General features: G+C 44.8%; 1 protein-coding gene across 15 annotated transcripts in view; it reads right to left on the minus strand.

Annotated features, from left to right (window-relative positions):
* The window catches only part of PACS2 (phosphofurin acidic cluster sorting protein 2), a 78,785-nt gene that overhangs the window by 24,944 nt on the left and 30,267 nt on the right, over positions 1–23,574 (minus strand). For 6 of the 15 annotated variants that reach the window (XM_061451821.1, XM_061451820.1, XM_061451816.1 and 3 more), the window contains 14 exons: positions 20,215–20,304; positions 15,552–15,677; positions 13,321–13,483; positions 11,994–12,067; positions 11,144–11,224; positions 9,669–9,728; positions 8,308–8,465; positions 6,134–6,224; positions 5,233–5,310; positions 4,356–4,477; positions 3,476–3,611; positions 2,707–2,811; positions 1,067–1,173; positions 203–357 (listed from right to left, as the gene is read on the minus strand). In XM_061451821.1, the coding sequence (XP_061307805.1) occupies positions 203–357; positions 1,067–1,173; positions 2,707–2,811; positions 3,476–3,611; positions 4,356–4,477; positions 5,233–5,310; positions 6,134–6,224; positions 8,308–8,465; positions 9,669–9,728; positions 11,144–11,224; positions 11,994–12,067; positions 13,321–13,483; positions 15,552–15,677; positions 20,215–20,304 (1,546 nt within the window). The remainder of the gene's footprint in view (positions 1–202; positions 358–1,066; positions 1,174–2,706; positions 2,812–3,475; positions 3,612–4,355; positions 4,478–5,232; positions 5,311–6,133; positions 6,225–8,307; positions 8,466–9,668; positions 9,729–11,143; positions 11,225–11,993; positions 12,068–13,320; positions 13,484–15,551; positions 15,678–20,214; positions 20,305–23,574) is intronic. The other 9 variants (XM_061451818.1, XM_061451824.1, XM_061451817.1 and 6 more) reach the window with 7 other exon arrangements.

Raw genomic sequence — 23,574 nt, forward strand, 5'->3', positions numbered from 1 at the left:
GAGATGATTCTAAGAAAGTAAAGATGGTATTCACACATGCAAATGCAGCAACACAAGCGTTACACAATACTACGACAGCATGACATTTGCCTCATTTAACAGCCATATACCAAGATAAAGCTTCCATAAAGGCTTTTCCTGAGGGCGCACATCCCATTTAACCCGTTCATCTTTCTAAGAAGAAAAATTGATCCTTATTTACCTAGAGGGATGATCAAAAATCTCATGTAGCCAAGCCAGTCTGGGGTTTTGTGAGACAGCTGCTCTACAAAGAGCCTCAATACAGCACTGAGGTAATTCTGGGCTCCGGCCACTGCAATTTTAATTGGGTTTGGAGGCTGCGAATTGCAGTTACAGCTAGATAGAAAAAGAGGAAACATTCATAATTGTGCTTCCAACCAGACATTTCAGAACAAGTAAACAAACCTGTTTAATACCAACTACAGCAGAAGAGCAGAATACATGAAGCAGTATCACCAGTGATTATTAGCAGCTTCAAACATTATTAATAAAATGCAACATTGTTCAATACTTTCTTAATTGGCCTCCTTGGTCCTTCTTTCACATGTCTGGATTATCTAAAGGGCTGGACTCAACTGTCTAGATTAGAATGTACTTACTGCAACTAACTGCTGTGCCAGAAAACATACTTAGGTACCTACAGCCCTTAGTAGGTATCTAGGGAATACCTTGAGGAAGTAACCCGGGAATTACCGTGGGGGTGTGTGGGAAGAACTATTTAAAAACCTACCTATTAGCTTTGTATGCTTTACTGCTTATTGGATATGACCCATGAGGCAGCCTCCAAAGCACAACCTTTTAAAATTACTGGTGTCGATGAAAGAAATGTACCTTCACACGCATGGCAGAATAGCAACAGGGTGCAGGGCTGGCAAGTGCTGAAGAGTCACACAACCCTGACTTCAGGAGAGTAAACTGGGGAGCAGTATTGGAAGGGAGAAATATTTTACAGCTATTGGGAGGAGAATTCCCTGGGCACTGGGGCACGGGAGCTGAGGTGCTTTTAGAGCTGAGATTCAACAAACCAGACAAAGTGAAAACTTACTATCTCTGTATCCTGGAGACAATAGTGCTGAAAGCTGCCTGAATATCCGCTGAAGAGCATGTGCAGACCACTGGCAAGGTATGCTTTTGCAAGACATCTGACAGATACTGAGGAAAGAACAGAACATTTTGTAGTCTTTTTTTTTGCTACAGCTTGTCACAAGAAGAAAATCTGCCTCCCCTAGCCTCCTAGGTATTCTCACACCCAAGCACGGGCACTTTCACCATGACCAATTTGTAAGTCACAGGGCTATTTCTCAAATACCTCATCTTTGTGAATCAGCCAAAGGAAAGATCTTCCTCTAGAAAAATGGAAACATTGCATCTTCTTGACAAACACTAACACTATATCCAAAACACAGCAATGACAACTATATAACAGCAATAGTTTATGGCTGCAGGGAGCAGTACAGCAACAGGTCATTCACCTAGCAGACAGCACTGTGTAAGAGCAGATGCTGTCTACTCACCTGCTTCTGGAACTGCAGTAGCATTTCTCTCCGATTTCAAAAGGACTTAAACAAACGCAATGTTCTGGCTACCTTCAAGCACTAAAAAGGGAACAGTTCTACCAACACATGCATTCCTCATGAGACTGTTTCCTTTCTATGCAGCTAATGGCAAACAACCAAGTTAACACAGACCTCAGGTATACATGGACATAATATTGACGAAACTCAGCAATCACCTCAAGCTTTCAAATTCTGCACCATTAATCTGTACGCTCCAGCCAATGCTACCTTAATGTCCTCTGGTACTGCAAGCACAAGCTGCTAGAATTACTGGAAGATGACCTACAATGACTGATGCCCATCTCCAGAAAGCATTTCTCTACCTTCCAAGTATGGAGAAACAAGAACCAGTAGCTCAGCTGGTATTTTTGCTCCCTCAAACATCGAGACCCTAGCTCTTCCAGAAGCAGAAAGCCAAACCAGACAATGTAACTCTATGAGCCTGGCGTAAGTTCTACAGGCCACAGTCACCCTGCACACATTTATTGATCCTCTTCCATGTATATCTTGTTGCTTTCCCAGACTAAGCTTCCAAAAGAAGCAAAGCTCATTCCAAACCTGTAACAAACCACCCCATCTTGACAGCAGAAGAAAGGACTGCTCAGGGTTCTCTTTATACAACTATCACTCAGCCAGAAAAAACAGGTTGACATACCTGCAGCCAGGAATCACAAGCGTGTGTGCAAGGCAACACAGAGCTGACCTGAAATATTTCCTCCTGTGTTCGCCACCTGTGCTTAGAAATCTCAGCCTAAACCACAGGTCAGTCCTCCCTGCTTCCTTTGTCCCAGACTACCACAGTTGAGAAGTAGGCTCTTGAGTGCAAAGGTCTAGCCATTCTCAGTGTGCTGCTAACCAGAAGGAACAGCATTTCATGGAAGAGAAAAAAAATCAACTCTGTTGGAAGACTCAGGTGGGAAAGCTTTACAAGATCCACAGCATCTCCCAGTCAAATGAAATCCAATCTGTAGGCACTGAACACTTAGTATGCTGCCAGCCCCCACGCACCACCACTGCTCTTCCAACCAAGCAGCAGAACCTACTTGGTTAGTGGTAGAGCTCAAGGCCTGTCCATTCCTGAGGAGGAACAGTGAAGAACTGTGCTTCAGGTAACATCTTGTGCCTTTACCTGGCCTTGCCAGTCAGAAGTATTGACAAGAATAATGTTTTCTGGCAGCTGGTCATCGGAAACCAGGATGTGATTTAGTTGGTCATACACCGTTTTCCTGGGGATCTGGAAATAAAGACACAGAGAAGAGAACAGTAGGAGATGTCAGCTCTAATTGTCAAGCCACCAGCTCGAGCCCTTACAATTCGTAAGAGGTGGCTGTGCATGCCCAGCTCCCCTGCAGGCCCTTTATTAGCCACCTTAGTTTCATTGGCCATTACTCTTTCTGCCATTCACTTTTACTTATATCACTTCATACCAACAGCAGCACAAGGAATTTTTGATTCATAGAAGCTAGGAACAATCTCCTTCAAGAAGAGGATTAAGTGTGTCTCACAGCTAACAAAAGAATGGCACATATACACTGCACACGTCAGTCCCCTTTTGGAATCCATAGCAATTTGCCTTATTTCAAAGCAGTCATTCCTCAACACAGCCCTGTTAATTTCTCATCATAACAATCTGTCCCAGTGCTTTCAGTTTATGGTGGGCTGACAAAGCAATAAGCTGGCAAAACCCAGCAGACTGAATTGTCATGGTTTAAGCTTAACCCAGGACAAGATGTAAGGTACAGTATCAGCCAAGACAAATACTCTCTTTCCTGAAGCTGCAGGGCCCAGATCTCTTCCAGCAGGGATGGCACTTGGGCCAGAAGGAAAGGAACCACAGGAGACAGTTGGAGAAGAGAAAAAACTATGAGCGGCTGGAGAGACAGCAATCTTTTTCACACCTGTAAGTGGTGCCGCGTGTCTGGAGAGCGTTCATTGTCCAGACTGTTTGCTCTCTCATTCTGTGGCCTCACAGGCTGCCTCTCCTTCAGAGATGTACTCCTTCCCCGACGTCCAGTCTGCTTCCCTTCAGACCTGCTAGAGAGATGTGCCTGAGTTCCAGACCTGGCTTGTATGATATACACATCCCCAAAATCCCAGATCACCCAGTCTGGCAACCTCGACAATGTGTGGGGAGGCATTAGGGAATCATGCACACAGACCTGAGTTAGCTTAAGATCTATCTGCTAATTCTGCCTCTGATAGCGCGGAGCACAGAGTACAGCTACAAAGCCTGATCCCAGGAGTCCCAGGCAGACTTCAACAGTCCATGCTAAGACCCACACTGCCATCCTGCTATTGCTACACAAGTATAACAGGATCCAGGCCAAGCAAATAGCAGTCACACACCCAAAAGTGGCACAGAAATACTTCTTCAAAAGAACATCTATCTGTTTGCGTATAACTGTAGAAACTATATGGTGGGGTTGCTTAAGCCCATATTTACTACTCAGTTTGGGAAAGTTCAATAGGACATAAGTTAGACCTGACAACCACCCTTAAGGCCAAAATCTGCATTAGACATTGACTTAGCAGCACCAGAGTTGTACAAAAACTTCCTTGGACATGGAGTAGGTACAACAAAGGAAACATGAGCAACCTCAGAGCAATGTTGCCCTTCAGGTTTCTGAGGATTCATTTATTAAGTGCTCAAGATCCATCACTTAAGTGCTTGAACACAAGGAGGGTGTCCTTGCAGTCAATAGCTTAAGGCCATAATGAACAAATGTTAGCAATGAGTTGCAGCCCTGCAGCAGGTGCAGTGCTGCATCACCACTCTACCTGGTGGATGGGATAATGAGGGACTCTGTCTTGGTGATCTTCCCGCTGGGTGGGAGCTTCTCAACAAACACATCTGGTGTGGGAAGTTCAGCTTCGGGGACCTCAGCTTGCTGGTTAGGCTCCTGCAAAAACACAGGGAACCAGTTCATCAGGAACAAACCCCCCCCTAGGTCTCACTACCACAAGGGCTAGCAGGAGGCACACCAGCTTCTCTCTGTCTGGGGCACATACAGTCTTCCTCTTCCAGACATGCTAATCACTGCCAAGGGGAGAAGCCAACACTGGCTATCTAGGGCTCCCAGTTCTCAGCTCTGCCTCCCTCACAAGTGAGATGGAGGTAGATAAAGTCCCTAGATATGCTATATGGAATAGGCACTCTTCCAGCTCAAAGCTAGAGACATGTTTTCTCATGAAATGCAGATTAATTCAGTTTACCCAAATGAAATAGCAGAGGGAGAAACGTTACAAACTGCATACCCACAGTAGAGCACCTTGAGCTTTGCAATTTTTATCCCGGGATCAGCTCAATTTCTGCCAATTCAGCTTTAAGTAATACTTCTGTCTGATAAAATGAATATTTTTCAGGACAATGCACATGCTCAGTAGCATACCTCAGGGCAGCCTTACTCAAACCAAGAGAAAGGCTCTTTCAGCAGAAGGCCACGTACAGCATTTAAGTTTCGAAAAACTGAGGGACAAGAACCTCCAACAATTAAGGTCAGGAGAAGAGCTGAGCATTATCTTCACTGCAGCTAACGTTACTAAGTTGTGTTGCATATGCAACTGTATGGACAGACTGACACATGGCACAGAATGCAGTTCACAGCTGACACCCAAACTGTCAGGAGTTACATTAAAAAGTGTCTTTTCAACTTACATATGAGACAGTGTCAGAAACACTGTCGCCTGCATGTTTGGTTCCAAGACTCTTTGTCTTTTCAGGCACTTCTACCTGCTTGAGAGAAGAAAAATCATTAGGAGGTATGGCACCAGCACAGCTTTCAGCCATGCTCTCTGGATCAGGCTGTTAAAAAGACACACTTCTCTGTGTAAACACTGCACAGCTCTGCAGGATGACCAGGAGTGCTTCCTGGTCACACCAGGAACAAACACATCTGTGTGGGATGGGCAAAGCAGTAGCTGATACACAGTAGAGGTAAGGAAGTGCCCTGGAATAAGACTGATATTCTATGAGCCTAACATGCCCACACATGAGGAGATGAAAAAGGGGCTGAGCTGCCTCTCAGCGTTTGCTCCCAGCCAGCATGAAAAGAACCCCAATAGCAGTAAGGTAAACCTTTCTCCAACAGTGTCAAGGAGTACCTAAAGCTCCCAGGCAACATCTCCCATCCTGGCAGCCACTTCAAGTACATGTGAAACAGGAGCTATTCATACTGCTAGCAAGTATTCAATACATAACCTAAAGAAGTCCCCCTTGAGTTAATTATTGCTTAAAACAGAACCACAAACAAACAAAACAAAAACCACCACCAAAAAAAAAAAACCTCACCAAAACCCCAAAAAACCCACAACATTAAAACCCCCTCAAATGAAAACAAAAGCCTCACAACAACAAAACCACAACCAAAAAAAAACCCCAAAACAAAACCCCCAAACATGTCCCCCCTCCATGTTTTCTTAGCAGAAAATTTGTATCTCTGCATTCAAGTCTCTGGAGGAAGTCAGAGAGGGTGCTTTAATTTACACATGCAAATAGAGAACAGTGCAAGTCTGCTATATTACCTACAGAGGGATAACCTTCATGAAACATGACTTACAGGACTTGATGGCTCTCTCTGGCTCCTGATGCTGTGGATGCTACCAATTTCTGTCTGAGAGCTGGAGTGTGACAGTCCTTCAAAATAAGGTCTGAATACAGAAAGAAAAAACAGTGTCTTATTATCAAAACCACTAACAAGAGAGTCCACCACATTCACAGCAAAGCAATGTGACTGTTCCCAGAGTGTCTCACTGCTCCGCAGTGGTTCCAGTAAAATTTATAGGCTATTTCTGAAAGGATAGGAAGGTCTCCAGGACAGCAAGAGAAGCCAGAAAGTCCAGGGACCTCTGCCTAGCCCTGACACTAACTGGTAAGACTTCCATCTAATGGATCCAACGTATCACCTGTCACACAGCACATCATACTTATAAAGCCCTTCCTAGGAATACTTGCATGCCCCCAGACTACACACCAAATAGCAGAAAATCAACAGTGCACATGCAGGTCCAGCTTTTTCCCCATAGCAGAACAGAACTGCACATTCACCCCGCAGGAGCGGTTGTGCCCTCACTACCCCAAGCACAAGGTACAAAGTATCGCACTGCAATTCTTGTTTCAGCTTTGCAAATGCCGATTGAACTACATGCCAGCCTAGACAGTGTCTAACTCTTGACTGAAATATAGCAAGTAGAGCTACTGCCCCTCACGGATACTCTGCTCCTGTGGGTAAGTGACTCCTGCTACTACGCATTTTATTTCCAGCTTGCATCTGGATTTGGCTGCCAGCCCTATGATCCGATTACACAGTCGCTCAGGAAGATAAGGTAGCACATACAATCAGGTTGTGCTTCCATGTAAAAAGGCAGCTCATCACACCAGCTACAAGAGTCAATTACAATTTAAGGAACTGATTTTTTTTTGTTGTTGTTGTTCTTGTTGCGGGAAAAACCTGCTTACAACATCAGCATTTATCACATCCTTTCAAGATGTGAGCACAAGAACTGAACACAGCAATCCACAAAGTGTCTCCTCAGGACCAGACACAGTAAGTTCTTATTCCAGTAATATTCCTGTAATCACATATCCCAGAACAGCTAGCTCCAGAGAACAGGACATGAGCTCTCAGTGTGTACATTACAATATTCTGGCTTGTTTCAAAGCATATGCTTACCTTATCTGCTTTCAAATTCCTTCAAGGTAGGGTCTACCAACTTGCAATACACTGGGTCAAGCTCCAAACGCCTTTAAAGCCAGGAGCTCCATCACTTACCACTGCTGCCCCAGCATATCCTTGACATCTTCTGGCTTGCTGGTAGAGAACAAGTCACTCCAGACTCAAAAATCTATTCTCAGCCCAATTGGGATATTCAACATTAATTACGATTATGACAGCTGGTAATTACCTGGCACTTACAGATACTGTATTGACCAACTGCTGTGGCAGGCTTTGCTTTAGAGCCACCACAACACTGAAGGCCTGAGCATGCAACCACACACCAGTCAGAAGCATGAGTGCAGCTCAGCCATGTTTTCAGTCTTTATTTGGCAGCAATGTGACACAGCTCTGTCAGCTTAGGGTTCTGCATCTGCTTAATACCCTGAGCCAGCGATTCCTGGCTCAGCTCCACAGTGCTGTGATTACCCATACGTCAGTGTCCACAAAAGCTGGTTCAGAACACGCTTGCACGGATCTATGTGTGCTGCAGTCAGTCCCCTTGGGCCCAGAGAGGCTCCTTTGTTTCCCACAGTTCTGCTTCCTTAATGCCTGCAAAGACCCTCTTTGCACAGAGGGTCTTATCAGCTTTTCCAGAGAGACACAGTCTGCTTTGTTCATCCCTGCCTCTATTTCTGCAGCTTCCAACCCATCTCCTTCTGCCTTAGCACAGATTTCCTGGCTGTTTCTACCATGTCTTCAAAACACCTGGTTCAACTCTACTGCCTTCCAGTCAGCAACTCCTACCCTTGTGCTCAGGTAGCAGGGCAAGCAAAACATCTGCACAAGAAACAAGGAAGAAATGAGACTAAAAGAAAGTCAGACGCCCACACACTACCTCCAGCTCACAAGCAGCAATTCACATTGTAACAGCACACACTAGGGCTCCAAGACCAGGTCAAGATGAGGAAAAAAAAAAAAACCACAGGATGGAGGGGTGGGAATAGAAAGAACACCTAATCTGTGCTGACACTGCACATAGTGTCTCTCTGGCCCAGCATCAGCCTCCCCACACTTACTTTAACTTTGGCTTTGGAGTGCTCAAGACACTGTCATCATCCTCCATTTCTGGCCCACTGTCACTGGGGTTCTCTATATCCAGTGTGTCATACAGAAGGTCCAAGTCCTCCTCCACCTCTGGAACATGCTCTGCTGGGTCCTGCTCTGAATCCAGAACCTACACACAGCACAAAAGCAGGCATCACTGACTCAGGTAGGAGCCAGACCGATCCCATGTCACCTGAGCTGCCCCAAGGAATGAGGCACACCAGACTTGGGAGCAAGATTCTGTTCATAGTGCAAGGATATTATATCCAACAGAAACATTAAGTATACGAGAAGCCTTTGCTTTGGGTCAAGCTTGTCAGCGTCTGGTTAAGCAGAAGTTACCTATTGGACTAAGCATCCACAAACAAGCTATTAACCACAGATTATGTGTATTATTCAACCCCCTTCTACAAACAAGGCTTTGAAAAGACACCTAATGGAGTCCCAGTTTTCTGAGAACAAGATCAGAAATGCAGTACTCCCAACAGTCTTGGGTTTTACTGAAAAAGTTGCCATCACACCGCCTGATTTGATAACCAAGAAGGTAGAAATGCCAAAAATGTCCACAGGAGGCGCCTGAAACCTGGACAAGCATCAGCTGGACCAACATGCAAAGCCCAAGAGAACAGGTATTTGCACAAAACTTCCACAGGTTGCTTCACATATAGACCAGAGTAAGCAGGCAGCTGTGCACAGGGTGCTGACTCTGCTGAGCTAACTTGGGAAGAACAGCAAAGCTAACAGGACTGTCTGAAAGCATAAGGAAGCATGAGGAGTTACTCGCTTTTTCCCACATGCCACAAAATCGACACACAGCCATTCAACCAATTGAGATGTTTGTTAATTGTTTTTATATTAGATAGTTAATGTTACACAGGTTTCTTGAGGTTTGGATCTCAGCTCTGACCAGAACACTGACTCTCCTGTGAACCCATGGTCCCTATTCAAGTTTTTCATGTCTTGCCTGGCTGTTCTAGTAAGATGATCAAACAGGCTGGGATTTAACTTCACAAGCAATATATGTATACTTGCCTTTGAAATGGTCAAAGATAATTCCAAGCGAGTCTGCAAAACTAATGGGTACATACACAGCTGCCAAAATCTACTTTTGATAAAACTTGATCTAGAAATCGTTTGATGACATTTTAAAGTTGGCCCTCAAGCCTCCATGCAAGGCCAGGGTGTAAGGAAAGGTCACATCCACTGCAGATGTGAAAACAAAATGAAGGGAACTAGGGGGAAAACAAAAAAAGTGTTCCTGAAGACTAAAGCAAGATGCACCAAGCAGAGGGCAACACACAAGACAGAAAGGCTTACAGAATGAATTACTTACCTCATCAGACACTTTGAACCTCTTCAGCAATGCCACAACCTTCTGCTTGAAGTTCTGTTGCTGCAAGTCAAAGACACTTTTACATGAGTAAAGCATTAAGTGAACATTTTTCTCCTAGTCTGCAAAACACTCAGATGCATCTGACACTGGTGCTGCAGCTGCTGCTTCAAATCAAATAACTCCTGACATCACAAACCAAGTCTCTGCTGTTCTTACGTTGAAATTGGCTTTTCCACATCTACTACAAACTTTCTTTCCTGCACTACAACAAACCAGATCACACTCCACCTAGCAATATAGATCTCCTGGCTCTGACAGACAGCACACTACTCTTGGGTGGACACAGGAGATAAATCATTTTACCTGCCAGATCTCCTCCTGCACTGACAAACCTAATACACACACTGTGAAGAAAAGATGAGATGTGCTGGTACAGACGTGGCATCCCTGTGTCAGGAGGAAAGGGAGTAGAAAATGGCTGGCACCAGGCCACTAAACCCAGTTTTGCATCAGCCCCACATGCTGGAGATTCAGTATCAGTTCAGAGGTCAGGGCTAGAAAGACATTATTCTTATTATGAGAAAGCTGCTTAAGAACCAAGTGCTCCCTTTTGTCTTGGCTGGTCACTGACTCCCGAAAACAACATTAAGGACACCAAGGATATGAACCAGCATGCTCCTGGTCTCAGAGAGGATCTTTTTATTGTCAGATTCAGGTCAAAATAGGGTTTATTTCAGAGATTATCAAAACATGGATTTCAGAAATAGCCTTATGGGAGGTAGAATGATCTCCAAACTTACTCCTAGGTCCAAAAGGAAACCTAAACTACCTTGGCAATTCTGAGTTACTGTCATCACAGACTTCAAGCACACTTGTATAAGCAAAAACCTGTGTTATGGCATGGTCAAGCATAAGTCATTGCTTTGAACAAGGTATGAGCTTTACAGGCATACACATGCTTGCTTAGAGAGGCTGGATAGCTGCATGCGACTTGCCAAAGCCTTCAGTATCCAGCTACTTCTACTGCAACATCCCGTTCACTAAATCAGGTTCATCTGTCAAGCTCAAGCCCCTGACTGAGCTACTTAACTTCATTCTGAAATTTTCCCACTGGCCTCTTCCATGTACAGTACAAACAGAAGAGCTTTCCTTCACTTAAAGCTACTTTTGGGACTTACATGAGTGTGGATTCTGCACTGGCTTCTTCATGGGGGTGGAAATTCATTTCATACACTTACATGATTTTTGGAGCTTCTTAACCTTACAGCCAAAGGATACTCAAGACAGCACACAGACATATCTTGGATGGCCCGACTCTCTGAACCTCCTGGTTTTGCCAGCTCTTCACATGCTGTGACCATGACCCCAAGCTCTCTGCTGGGCCAGCATGTCTAGTACTGCTGCCCCCATAAGCCACATGCACCGTGCATCCTGACCAAACCCCATCAGTGTTAGTAAAACTAATTTCCACCGACCCTGGTTATGGACGTCGTTCTTACTATCGATCTCCGCTGCTTCTTGGGCTTCCCCAGCTCGTACTCATCATCATCCAAATCCTGAACAGAAAGAGGATTCCTGCGTTACCTTTGTGATTTGGAGACACATGAACATTTATATGTTAAAAATGTTCCTTCTATGAAGATGAATCTGCTGCTTTGTCTTCCAGGCATTTAACATTTGCCTTAACTGCAGTTATGACAGCAAAGGGAAAAGGAAGTGAACCAGGTCCGCAGAGAGCCACGAATAACAGCTTAGAGAAGAAAAACAGACCTAGCTCTACATTCAAGGAACAAGGATAGTCACAGCCCCCCATTTCAGGGGGTACCTCTCTCAGTACCTTCCAAGAGGTGGAAGGCAGGTAATGCCAGAGTCTGAAGGCAAGTAAGACACAAATTTGAAAGCATCTCACATCTAGCCAGACTGTTCTTCATAAGGACCTATTTTATATAAGGCATTAAAGACTAAAGACCAACTCAGACCCCACTGGCCTTTTCAATACAGCTGGGGATCTTGTTGGGCTCTTCAAATCCTATCAGTATTACAGAATTGATCAACTGATGCCTTGACCATTAAGCTGAGAAAGACACAAAGGTGCTAATGTTTACTGTTTAGAGGGAGCTCAAGTCCAAACACACGAACAGATAAATAACAGCATGGTGGAAGAAATGGGTTACTGTGCAGGCATTTGCCACTGCAGCTAAACACTTGGTGACAGTCCTGCGCTGTCATGGTTTAGTTAAATAGGCTTTTAGTTTCAAGCATGCGTCAAGAGTGTACACACTACACTGAAGCCCTCACAGGAAGAAGCCATGCCCTAAACAGTACCTGGCCCTGTACAGCATCATCACTGGCCTCCTGCTCAGAAGAGAAGCTCTCGTACTCTTCCTCGGAATAGTTGTCTGAAAGGGAAGGAAAGACGGGAGAGATCCTGTGAAACTCCTTTAAGGCAAGCGTCTCATCTCAGAAGCAGAGAAGGCCAACTAACAGTCACAAATCAAGAAAGGACACAGACAAGGAGATCCTTGTTGGTTTATCTTAGTTTATCTTCTATCTGTGCTAGAACCAGTGAGATGGCACTGGAACAGGTTGCCCAAAGAAGTAGTAAATGCTCCATCCCTGGCAGTGCTCAAAGCCAGGCTGGACAGAGCCTTGGGCAACATGGACTAGGGTGAGGTTTCCCTGCCCATGGCAGGGGGGTTGGAACTTCATGATCTTAAGGTCCTTTCCAACCTTAGCTATTCTATGATTCTATGGGAACCACCTGGAGGTAAGGAATAAGGAGAAACACATTTAATAGAAAGAAAGCAGAAGCATACAGATAAGGCTTCTTGAAACACCATCCCCTTCTATCCTGGAAAGAACCACCTGATAGACAGCAGCAAATAAAGAGGTTTCTCCACAAGGGAGATAACTTCTCCCTCTGACATGGGCATAACTGACTTAAAGGAGCAAGTGAGACATGCCAGGAGAGTCTAAATTCTTTATTGAAAGGAGACTTCAGGTGATCTGCCTGACTTCAGGCAACAACACACAAGCACCTGCGTGCACTATCTTCAACAGGTCACTCTTCTAGCAGTGAGCAGAAGGCTAGTACCACAAGCAGGAACCAAATGACTTTCCTAAATGGTGCACAACACCATGGATTTACATTCATCAAACCAGGCCATAAGTCCACAGCATAACATGTTGCAGGTTTGCAGGTCTCACCTAAGTTAATGAGATTTACCGTAAAATACTCAAAGGAAAAAGAAGTTGGAAGAGTATCTTAAATGCAAATATTCTGAATACAACACCTTTAGCTAGGTGAGAAGCTACAGGTTCTCAGCACACCCACCAGTAATGCTGGAACAGTACTGGTGAGAACACAGCTAACCCTTGCTGGATGGCTCAGGCCTGGTGGGATGCAGGAGAAACTTTGACAATTCAATTTCCCACTCCTGTCACACCCTCTGGTGACATAGCAACTGGTTAAAACCATGTTAATTTTGTTTGTTCAAAACCTTTTAATTTTCTTTGCATTAATCAGTTATAGACAAGCAACTTGTACAAAACAGTTCTTATTTGGCCCTGAAAGCATCTAAGCCCAGGTGGGGTTTAACTCCAGCTAGTTCAGGAAAACAGTGGTCTTCAGAGCATGTGGTTGTACTCTCACCTGTAGACTTGATTTTCTGGCTGGCCTGCATTGTGCTGTCTTCATGGTCAATTGGCTGACTTGACAAGGAGAAGATCCAGATTTCTGCTACCTTCACTGCAGCCTCTTTGATGTTGCTGAAAAGGCTCAGAACTTGGCCACCTTCTGTTGGGTGCTGCATGACCTGGGACAGGAATGAAGTGGTACAAATTGGCCTTTAAATGTATTTAAACTTGCATATTTTGCACAATATGAGAGATTTACATTAATAGAGTTACTCCGCATTTTCAAGTACAGAAGCAAGTCAACACCCTGCAACTGCAGGAGCCACTTGCAAGCAATATTCAATGCTAGTTGAGATTTTGACTACTAGTGGAAGCAATGGAAGGAAGCAAAAAGCATTCTGAGCTTGACAGTTGATTAGCTCATGCTTGAAGCACAATACTCAATACCTCATTACTATGTATTTGCTTTCATGGCACAGTACCGATTTGAATTATTAAGTTACCAACCTCATGAACACCTAATGAAGGAACTTCATTTTGTGTTAAAGCCCATCAGAACAGCCATTAAAGGCAAAAATTAATGGCGAGATACAGAAGCAAAGTGCCTCCTAAAGCAAAAAACCCTGCTCCAGGGAGCTGGCACCTGAATCTCAGAGGAGCTGGCCACCCCAGGATAATGAAGGAGTGGGTCATGAAAAACAAGACAAATGGTTGAGGTAGAGGGACATCTCAGTGTGGGTTTCTCCTCCATTTGACACTTACATGGTTCTTCCCAGAACCTAAGATTTATGTCCTTCTCTTGCTTCACTGGAGTTCAAAAGTGCACCCCCATGCCTGTACCTCAGCTTTATAACATACGCCAGGCTGCTTTGTCAACTCCTTGTGTGGCTTTAAAAAGACCTGAGCTGCTGAGGAACAAATACCTCCCTGCTCTTAAACTCTGCTCAGACTCACAACTCCAATTCATTGCTTTGTTTCAACAGCTAAGAGACTCTACTTTTAAGAAATGTATCAGTGTTGTTGGGGGTCATCATACCATAAACTGCAAAGGAGGCTTGTAAAATTTGTTTTCCTCAAGTCTTCAATTTCAGAAATAGCCCAGATGAGCTGGAGAGTAACTATGCCCTAACACAGTGCACCTTTGAAAATTTCTGACTGTCTAACCTCAATCAGCTGACATTGCAAAAAGGCCTAAGAAAAACCACATGCAGCAGCAGTAGCAAGTGCCCAACACTTACAGGTTCACTGATGGGTCTAATTAATGGAGCCACATGTTTTCTGCCTTACAGCAGTATTTAATTTCTGGTCTTAAACAAACCAAACATGGTACACAAAAAATGTCAGCTACAACACAGCTACACATCGAAATTTGGCCGCTTCAAATGGGGAATTCACCATCTACTGCAAGTCTAAGGGAAACTGAACTCACACACAAGGAGTGGCCTTAATAATTAATTATTTAGTGTAGTAAAAAGTCATCACAGCATAACACTAGTTTATTTTGGTTGGAAATGATTTTTTCATCGGACTGCATTCTGTGAACAATACTGGTGTTAACCTGAACTTGCTATTGCTAAGTCCATTTCTAAATACTCAGAAACAGAAACAGCAGAGATTAAACAGGGCATGAAATAATGAAGCATGGAGCTAAGCCATTCAGAAAGCCTTAGTGAATAATTTATCCATACTTGATTCCAGCATTAATTTTCAGATGCAAATCTGAAAATTTTATCATTTACCTCTCATGAACAGAATTCCACCCAAATTATCAAGTCATGAAATAAGAATTGCAAAGTGTGTTTCAAGCAAAATGAAAGTACTTTATCCTTAACTTTCATACAGTAGCACAGAGAAGCACAGCAAACCTTGCTTTAACTTTAGCATTTCTTAGGGTTGGAAGGCTTGCCTGAGTGACTGTGTCTGTCTTGTTCTGCACTTAAGATCTGGAGCCTGTAACTCTAAAAAAAAAACAAAACCCCAACATACAACAACAAAATCTTCACAAGGTGAAAAGCTAGTCTTGTGAAAGCTTTAGCTCTCAATATCCTATCCAGAAAATGTCCAATATTATCACGCAGTGGTAAAATCTGTTTAAAATATTGTCCACTGAATACTGATTGCAGTTGTTAAAACAGCTATATGAAATCCCATGACGTACTACTCAATGAGGAAAGTCACAACACTGGGTCTAAAGAGAAGAGAAAACATCTACCTTTGTAAAAAGAGATTGTGCCAAATTCTGCTCACCTCAGCCATGTTGATAGACCCCACAGCCAGAGTCTTGTAGCCTAAAATGGTTCGGTTCTTGTATCGCTTCCGCCGCTGCAGCATGATCTGAAGCTTGTTGCCTTCTCTCTTCAAGAAGTGAGGGTACTGCAGTTGGGAACAAAATGGAAAACTTTATTATGTCTCTTGATGTTATCTCTCAAGCTGCCTACTCCACAAGTAAACTCCATTTCTAGGGATTAGCCACAGGGCTTTTAGAAGTGCCTACAGCTAACTGACACTCAGCGGACAATCCTTCATTATCCCAAGGAAGCCTTCATCTCTGCCCAAACAGCTCAGGTCTGGGCTTTCATTTCCCCAGCCAAGCACAATGAAAACACAACCCAGCGGCACAGAGGAGATGTTCAGTTTGGGAAAGGCTGAACCAAATCCCTGTTTCAGAGAGAAAAGCAGTCTCCAGGAGACACTTCCTGCAACAGCTGAATGGAGGCTGCCCAGAACTGGAGCCCCAGAGGTGCCACCTGGTGCACAGGATGCCCTTGCACAATCAACAGGCTGCATGCAGTAGCATGGACCCCCATACTCTTGGTAGGACACTGCCTTCCCTCCAAGCACAAGGCCACTGCTCAGTATTGAGCCCTCTACTGCACACATTAAGAACCTATTGCACTCTGAATGGGAAGCAAAGAGAAGCAAAGCTATGGAGAGGCCAAGGATTTGCTGATGCCTCTTTTGTTAAAGCATGGAGACCTACATGATCATGCAATGATTCTTTCCAGCCACAAAGCTCTTGCAACTATCAGCATCTTCCAACATTAACACAAACTTCTAATGCTCAAAGTGGTTCTACTTTAAGTAATTACATCAAGAACCCTCCTGCCAGGCTACATAGCGAAGACATAAATCCTTCCAATACATGTTCCATACAAGAAAATACATTTGGTTGTATATATCCCCAAAAAACTCCCCAAAACTCTACTTGACTGTGAAGTCAAGCAGAGACTTTTAGGAAAGTGTGGGGTTAACCACGTTATCTCAGCTTGCCATGCTCATCTGCACAGTGTATTAATGCAGTCAGGTCCTGCTTTCTGACAGGGCACTTGCCAGAGCACTGGCCATCTCCAGGGCCCAGCTCTCAGCTGCTGGGGGAAGAAGCCATGCCATGGAAGAGCAATCCTCAAGAGACGATTACAGCAGCCATCTGATCAGTCTCATCCCCAGAGGTGAATGGGACACGTGCTCCAAATATACAAAATACACAGCACTAAGTAACCTACAAACAGGAGAATCTAATTCCAAGGATCTCAACCAGGCCATTCCCAAGTGAAGCATGCTCCTCTCGCAGGCAAGTCCTACATATTTTTTTTCTCCTTGAGACATTAAGAAAATAACTTACTGCCAATCAAAACATGTGATAAATACAAATGCTGAGTGCCACCAGAAACCCAGAGATAGAATTTAGAGTCCAGAGCAAGTCTGGCTGCTATGCAGAGGGCTGGAAGCTGTGGCCACACAAGCAAGCAGAATGCTAATTAACTGACTGCTCTGCAAGAGCAGATCTACTGTGCACTGCAAGAGGCAGTGGCCCTGCAGAAGAGAGGAACAGGAACCCACATAATTAAAAGACAACCTCAAAACACACCGGCAACCAAAAATGGAGCGTGTGACTTTACAGGCGTGCAACATCCCCAAACAAGGAGGGAAGAAAGTTATTACGGGGAAGGGACAAGAGGAGCTCAAAAGCCAAAGCCAACTTTTGCATTCAAATCTACGATCTCCTTGCCTCTGGGGCTCTTTCACATGTTGGAAGGGCAGCAGGGGAGAGGGACTCCCTGCTCTCAGCTCAAAGCGCTTCGGCCACGCCAAGGCTGCTTAAGTATGAGCCTGCAGCTAAGGTCCAAAGTCACACTTGGTCGCAGGCCATCTTGACTTTCAGGGATTAAACTGGATGGCTCAAGTCCACACATGTGCAAGTTTCTGTTTTTCAAAGGTGTGCTGCTTGGCCACCTCTGATGAGCACAGAGTCTCAGGCCACTCAGTTCCTTTGTTAAAAAGCAAAACCCTCTAGAAGAAATGCCAGGCCGTTTTCATAGCAGAGACAAGCTATTTTAAACACCAGCCATGACTTAGCAACTCTACAGAAGGGTTTCAAAGACAACATTTCAGTAACTGTCAGTCATGGCAGAGATTGGAGAGGAAAACAGTTTGACTCAAAACATTTGAAACCAAGGCTTTTAGAGGAAGCACCAAGTGCCCTAAAGCACCTCATAGGGGTGGCAAAGAAGGGACCATCACGCACATCAGAGTAATGAGAATCAGGGCAAGACATTCTTTCTGAAGCCCCAGTGATGTAATCCCTTCCATCTGGAAAAAGTTATTAGATTAAACGCAGGAATTAAGTGCTCCAGAAAGCTAGGATGTTGTGCTTGGAATAATCTGGGGAATTTCACTTGATCCTGTGAAACTCACAGAGGGTCCAGAGAAGCAGGCATTCCAGCAGTAAGGGTGATGCTAGCTCACCTGCCAGAAAGGCTACCACTAGTCTAGCTCTTGCTCTAGCAGGCAAGGTGAAACAGGATCACTTAACATCACTAACTCCAGTCTTACCCCAGCTGTGTAACAGCAACAGAAAACTCCTCCCTTCTGCTTGAGCAGAGGCCTGCCAGACAAAATGGGCTGCTCACTATTATGCCAGCCAGCACTGTCACCTCTCCAGCTTAGCTCTAACAAAAAAATGCTCTGTGCAAAGGACAAGAATTTCACCCAGGAAAAGCAGCTTAGAAGGTGGTAACTGTGGAGATACAAGGGGCTGCAAATCCAGACAGCTAGCATAAAGTAAGGCTTACGGTTTGAAGAGCTGACAATGCAGTATGGAGATACTAGCTGCTGCAAGACACCAAGACCTTGTTCTGTGACATCCACATGCTTTTACTTTGTGGCCCATCACCACTCCCAAATATATCCAAGGGACTAAATTCAGACCACAATCTGTTTTAAACAGCAGTTGTTAGCTAGAAGTAGTTTCCAGCCATCATCCAATTAAGAAACAATAAAAGTTGTCATAAAAATCCTGCTGTGCCATTTCAGGAAGGCTTCCCAGGCCTTACTGTATCCAAGACCACCAATCTTTCCTGCAGTCAGAGACCAGCATCACATCCCTTCATTATGCCTATTCACCTACTCTGAAGGCTCAGTGTCACGGACATCGCTCTCCCATATTATTCTGGCTCAATTCCCAGCCCCTCCAGGGAAAATCAAGTTAAAGGCAGTGTTCTGCATCCTACTGCAGCACTGCTCTGAATTTCAGGAAAAAAAAAAAAAGCCAAATTAAAACAACCAAACATATTCCCAATTAATTCCAAAAAGATCAGCAGAAACACTTGCTCCTTAATGATACAGGACTGGCAAAGGGAGACCTGGCTCATCCTGCAGCTCTGCTCCCAACCATAGAAAGCTGCAGCCCCAGGAGCCAAGCATACATATTCCTGGCACGTGGCTTTTTTATTCCTGTTCACAAAGGAGAGGATGCAATATTGCAGTTAACACAGTCTGTGGGCTGCATCAGAACAGAACCCGAAGCATCAGCCATACGTGTATCTACGTGGGCAGCTGCAGGGTTATCATCCACCTGCAATGAAATCTTAGCTGCTTCGAGTCTGCACAGGTCTGAGTAACCACTACACTGTCTCACCTGAGGCTTTCTCCTTACAAGGTCAAACTCTTCACTTCAATATAACCAATAGTCCCAAACCACAGACAATCCAGATACATTCTATGCATGCAGGGTCCTCCCTCTTGCTTGCAGCAAGCCAGCCTCTATTTACCTTATTTCCCTGCTGAAGAGGTAGCATGAGGGCAGCATGCTTTAAGAAAAAATGGAACCAATAAAATACAGTTGCTCCAATTCCCACCTATTTCTACGACTCTAAAAATCAGGAGTAACCGTCTGCATACTGCTATTGCTTCCCCCAGATAGTGCTTCCTTTGGCAACCCCAAATCAGAAGTTCACCTGTCCCATTCCTACTACTGCTTTCCATCAGCCTGATACACCATGGCACCTCCCATGGCTGTCAGCCTCCAGTGCCTATTCATAAGGAAGTCAACTTACAGCAAAAAAGAGCTCATCCTGCTCTGCTCCAGTTCCTGTTACAGCTGTAACATGAAGAGGGCAGACTGCAGAGTCCTCATGTTCCTGGGCTCCAAACACAAGATGCACAACAAGGCATGCCCCCTGATACCGTGAACCAGCACCCTGCTCCAGGCCCTCAATGCTGAGAGGCAATTCAGACAAGTTTGTGTTGTTGCATTCAAGACATGCAAATTGCAGCTACTTGTCTGTTTCCCCTCAACAACTCAGGATTAGAGATCTCCTTCCACGATGCAAGGCTGGCTGGGACCAAGAACAATTCTAAGGGTTTATACAGCAGTTTTCCCAGTGGGCTTCCCTGTTCCCAGATCCTAGAGTCACCTAGCCTATTTGGGCTCCAGTTCCCCACAGCTGGCTGCCCACAGACAAGCCAAAAGAGTTCATCTAGCTCTTCAGAAATGGCTACAACTGCCTTAAGAACAAGCATCTCAGCAGCACTAGAAGGATCTTCACCTCAGACACACAATGCACTTCTGCTCACTGCAAAGCAGCAAGTCCAGCAAGCACACCTGCCCCAACGGCACATCCCACCTCACCTGCAGCGAGAAGGTCAGCGCAAGCTCCGTCTCCACATGTCCACTCGGGGGCAATACAATCTCGTGAGACCGCAGGATGCGCTTGGAGCCCTGTACAGAAACAAGAGTCCATTGGGTGAATTCCTCAGAAGCCAGCCCTTACATCCCACCCCAGCCCTAGTTACTGAAAACCAGGAAACGCTATCAGGGACTACCACAGAGCAAGCGAACGGATGGGTCTGACCTTGCACTTCTGTGAAATATTAATGAGATGAAAGGGAGATATTTGCCTACCAAAGATTTGGGCATATTTACTGTCCCTAACTGCAACAAAGCAGCTTTTGTTCTGCCAAACCCCAGCATTCAAAAGCTGTGAGTCAACCCCCATCCCTCAAGTTTAAGTCTCATAATTTTACTTCAGCCAATAGGTACAAGGCTCATCTCCTCCTGGGTTTGGAGGCTCCAGCATCATGCTTAAATCTCTGGTGCTAGCCATGACAGACTGTTCTATTCTTTCTGTGCACACACCCCTCCCCCTAGGGAAAGTGGAGATTTTTTACCAGTTTAAATAACTGTATTAGAGGTTATAAAAGAAAAAAATCCACTAAACAGCGGAATCTGGAGACCTGATCATATTATAGGGCAACTCCAAATCAATACAGTGTTTGGGCTGCTGTATACCACCTGAGCTACTGGGCAACTTCACATGTGAGCATTTCATTTCAGGGAATGTTTCAGGGAAAACCAGCAAGAAAGCAAGAGAGACTGCTGCCTAGCAAATTCTTCTGCACTGTTCTAACACAGTGGCAAGTTTCAGAGGTCCCTGGCTCAATGCTCTGCTGAGGCTGCAGATCTGGCTTTGTCCAGACAGGCTGATCCCAGAAAAACAGAACTGTAGCTCTCAAAAAAGGCAGCATCTGGGAAACCAAAGAATAAAAGGGTAAACACTTCCCCAGCTACCTCCAAAGGGAAATCTGGTCTGCCTATATCAGGCTCAAACAGCATCCTGAGATCAGAGAGAAGCAGAGACTTACTTAAATCCCTTCATCCCCAAATGCATCGCTCAGGCAGCCAGAGCGAGCGCTGGGATTTGCAGCAGTGCCTCAGCTGCTGTACAACACAGCACCAGCTTCTCTGTGGAATAGGTGAGGTGCCTAAGCTCTAGTGGATCAGAAGACAGACAGCAGAGCACAGAAAGAAACTGAAGGGCTCCCCCCAGGCAGAGCAGCACGCGTGCAGTAAAGCACAGCTAGCATCGCCGCTAGCAATAGCAACATCTGTTCCATTGGTGCAAAGCTCCTCATAGCAGCAATCTTGCTTTACTTGTTATGCAACTTGAAATCTAATGAAATACCAAATATAGCTGCTTTTAAAAGACTGCAGCAGATAAATAGAACAACAGCTCAGGAAAATTGGCAACAGTTGACAGTTCTTTGAACATCACTGCTCAGGAGGCTGGCATGGGAAATGCAGGTAAGATGTTCTCATTAGGTCTGTATTCAGTCACCCCCTCTAGAAGGACTCCGATGTCTGACACCTCTCTTGCAATTCCCCATACAAAGGCAGTGAGTCATCTGACAGAGATCATATATATATTTGATGATCCAGTATCACCAGGCTCAAACAATAGCCATGTCAGAAACCTGAGTGCTGCCAAATTAAGTGTCCCTGAAAGAGCTTGTCAGCATTATCATCATAACCTGCAAGCTACGAAGGACTTTCATTAACAGGGCTTCAAATTTGCCTGTATCCGAGACAGCTGCAGTGCTGCTTACCCACCATTAAATAGCGTATCACAAAGAAATATGGGTGAACAAGGGACACCCAAGGTGAGGCACTCTCTAGGACAGTCATTCCAGCCACTGTTACCTCCAAGTCAACTGGACAGACACAGGAAGAGCACAATAAGGATGCAAGCTGCAGCCTGGGACTTGGCAGATGAACACCCCAAACAGGGAAAGTCCTGCCTTCCAGTTCTTCGAAGGTATGCCCTGGTATAAAGAGGACTGCAGAATTGCAAAGGTACCAGCATCTGAATTACTGTAGCAAGGCAGATCACAACATGTACCCAAAACAGACAAAGTCCCATGTGTTAAAACCCCCTATGGACTTGCAAGTCGAGGACAAGCTTTCAACCATAAGCGTAAGCAGTCAGCAGTAACCTGGACAGGAAAAGGTTTTGCTCTAGTAAACGCTACTGAATTTTCCAACTCAAATCTGACATGTTCTGGATGTAGATCATTCACTGACAAGCCTCAGGCCCTTACAGTGACGCATCCAGCATCTTAGAGTACAACCGTAAGGAAAGATTTCAGCCCTGATAAGCAGTATCTGACAGCCTGGAAACCCACAGCTGTGCTGCTTCTAGGATTCCCATGAATCCAGGTGCGTGAAACAATTCCCTGCCTTTCTGCTCCCTGCTGTGGCTGTGTAAAGTCCCTCCAACAGAGGGACACATTTTTACCCCAGCTGGACCGCTCAAGGAGATGAGAAATGCCAGTTAAATCCTCAGCTGCATGTTCTTGCACTATAGACCCACCATGATTTCACCTTCCAAGCTAGATTTTGTGTGCTTTGACACAACCAGCTTTCTGCAGGGATCTTCTTGGTTTTGTTTTGCTTTTTTTTTAAATTTGAAAAGCAGCTGCTTTTCAGTATGATTAATGGTATTTTTCTACTTAGAGGTCTGCTAGGCTTTTACTCATTAAGTACTTCAGCATGTGCAGTGTTGGGGGCATGTGAGCTGAACTGATGTTGTGATACCAACTGTAGAACCGAGTCTCCTTCCTTCCTAGCCTGCCTCTAGGCAATGTGACCTACATGTAGGCACCTAATTAAATGGCACAAATGTATGCTGTAAAGTGGGTTATTTACCTAGGATGACAGCTGCATTTTATAGAAACAAATTAAAATGTACAGGCACCCTACAAGTTCACTGACAAGCACTTGGCTACAAAATGACTTGGACTCAATAGCAGAGCTGCCCATCAGCAGAGAAAGGCCCACACTCCAGGACCCTCAAACCAGGACCAAGTTATCAAGATGTCCAGCCCTAAAGTGAGCTGAAGCATGTTAAATAGAGAACCAGGCTTGGAATTTAGTGACAGCTCATGAAGAAGAGGTGACAGCATACGATCTGTAAAGAGCATTTTTACAAACAGATAAGCTCATGCTGAGCCTTCAGTGAACAATACTCTTTGCTTACAACAGCGAAATACAGTATGAATACGGGAGTACGGATGAGAAGAGACTCTCCACACAACTAGAATGCCCTGATGTACTTGCGAAGAAGCCTTGCAGCTGCAATGGACCCTCACATGGAGGTGAAGCTCAGTTTAGGCATCTGCCAGTACTTTTAGCCACACACATTTAATTCTTAGA

This window comes from Pezoporus flaviventris, unplaced genomic scaffold (assembly GCF_033815535.1).
Source record: "Pezoporus flaviventris isolate CSIRO_AGI_PZ_B2104156 unplaced genomic scaffold, CSIRO_AGI_Pfla_v1 ptg000013l, whole genome shotgun sequence".
Lineage (NCBI taxonomy): Eukaryota > Metazoa > Chordata > Aves > Psittaciformes > Psittacidae > Pezoporus > Pezoporus flaviventris.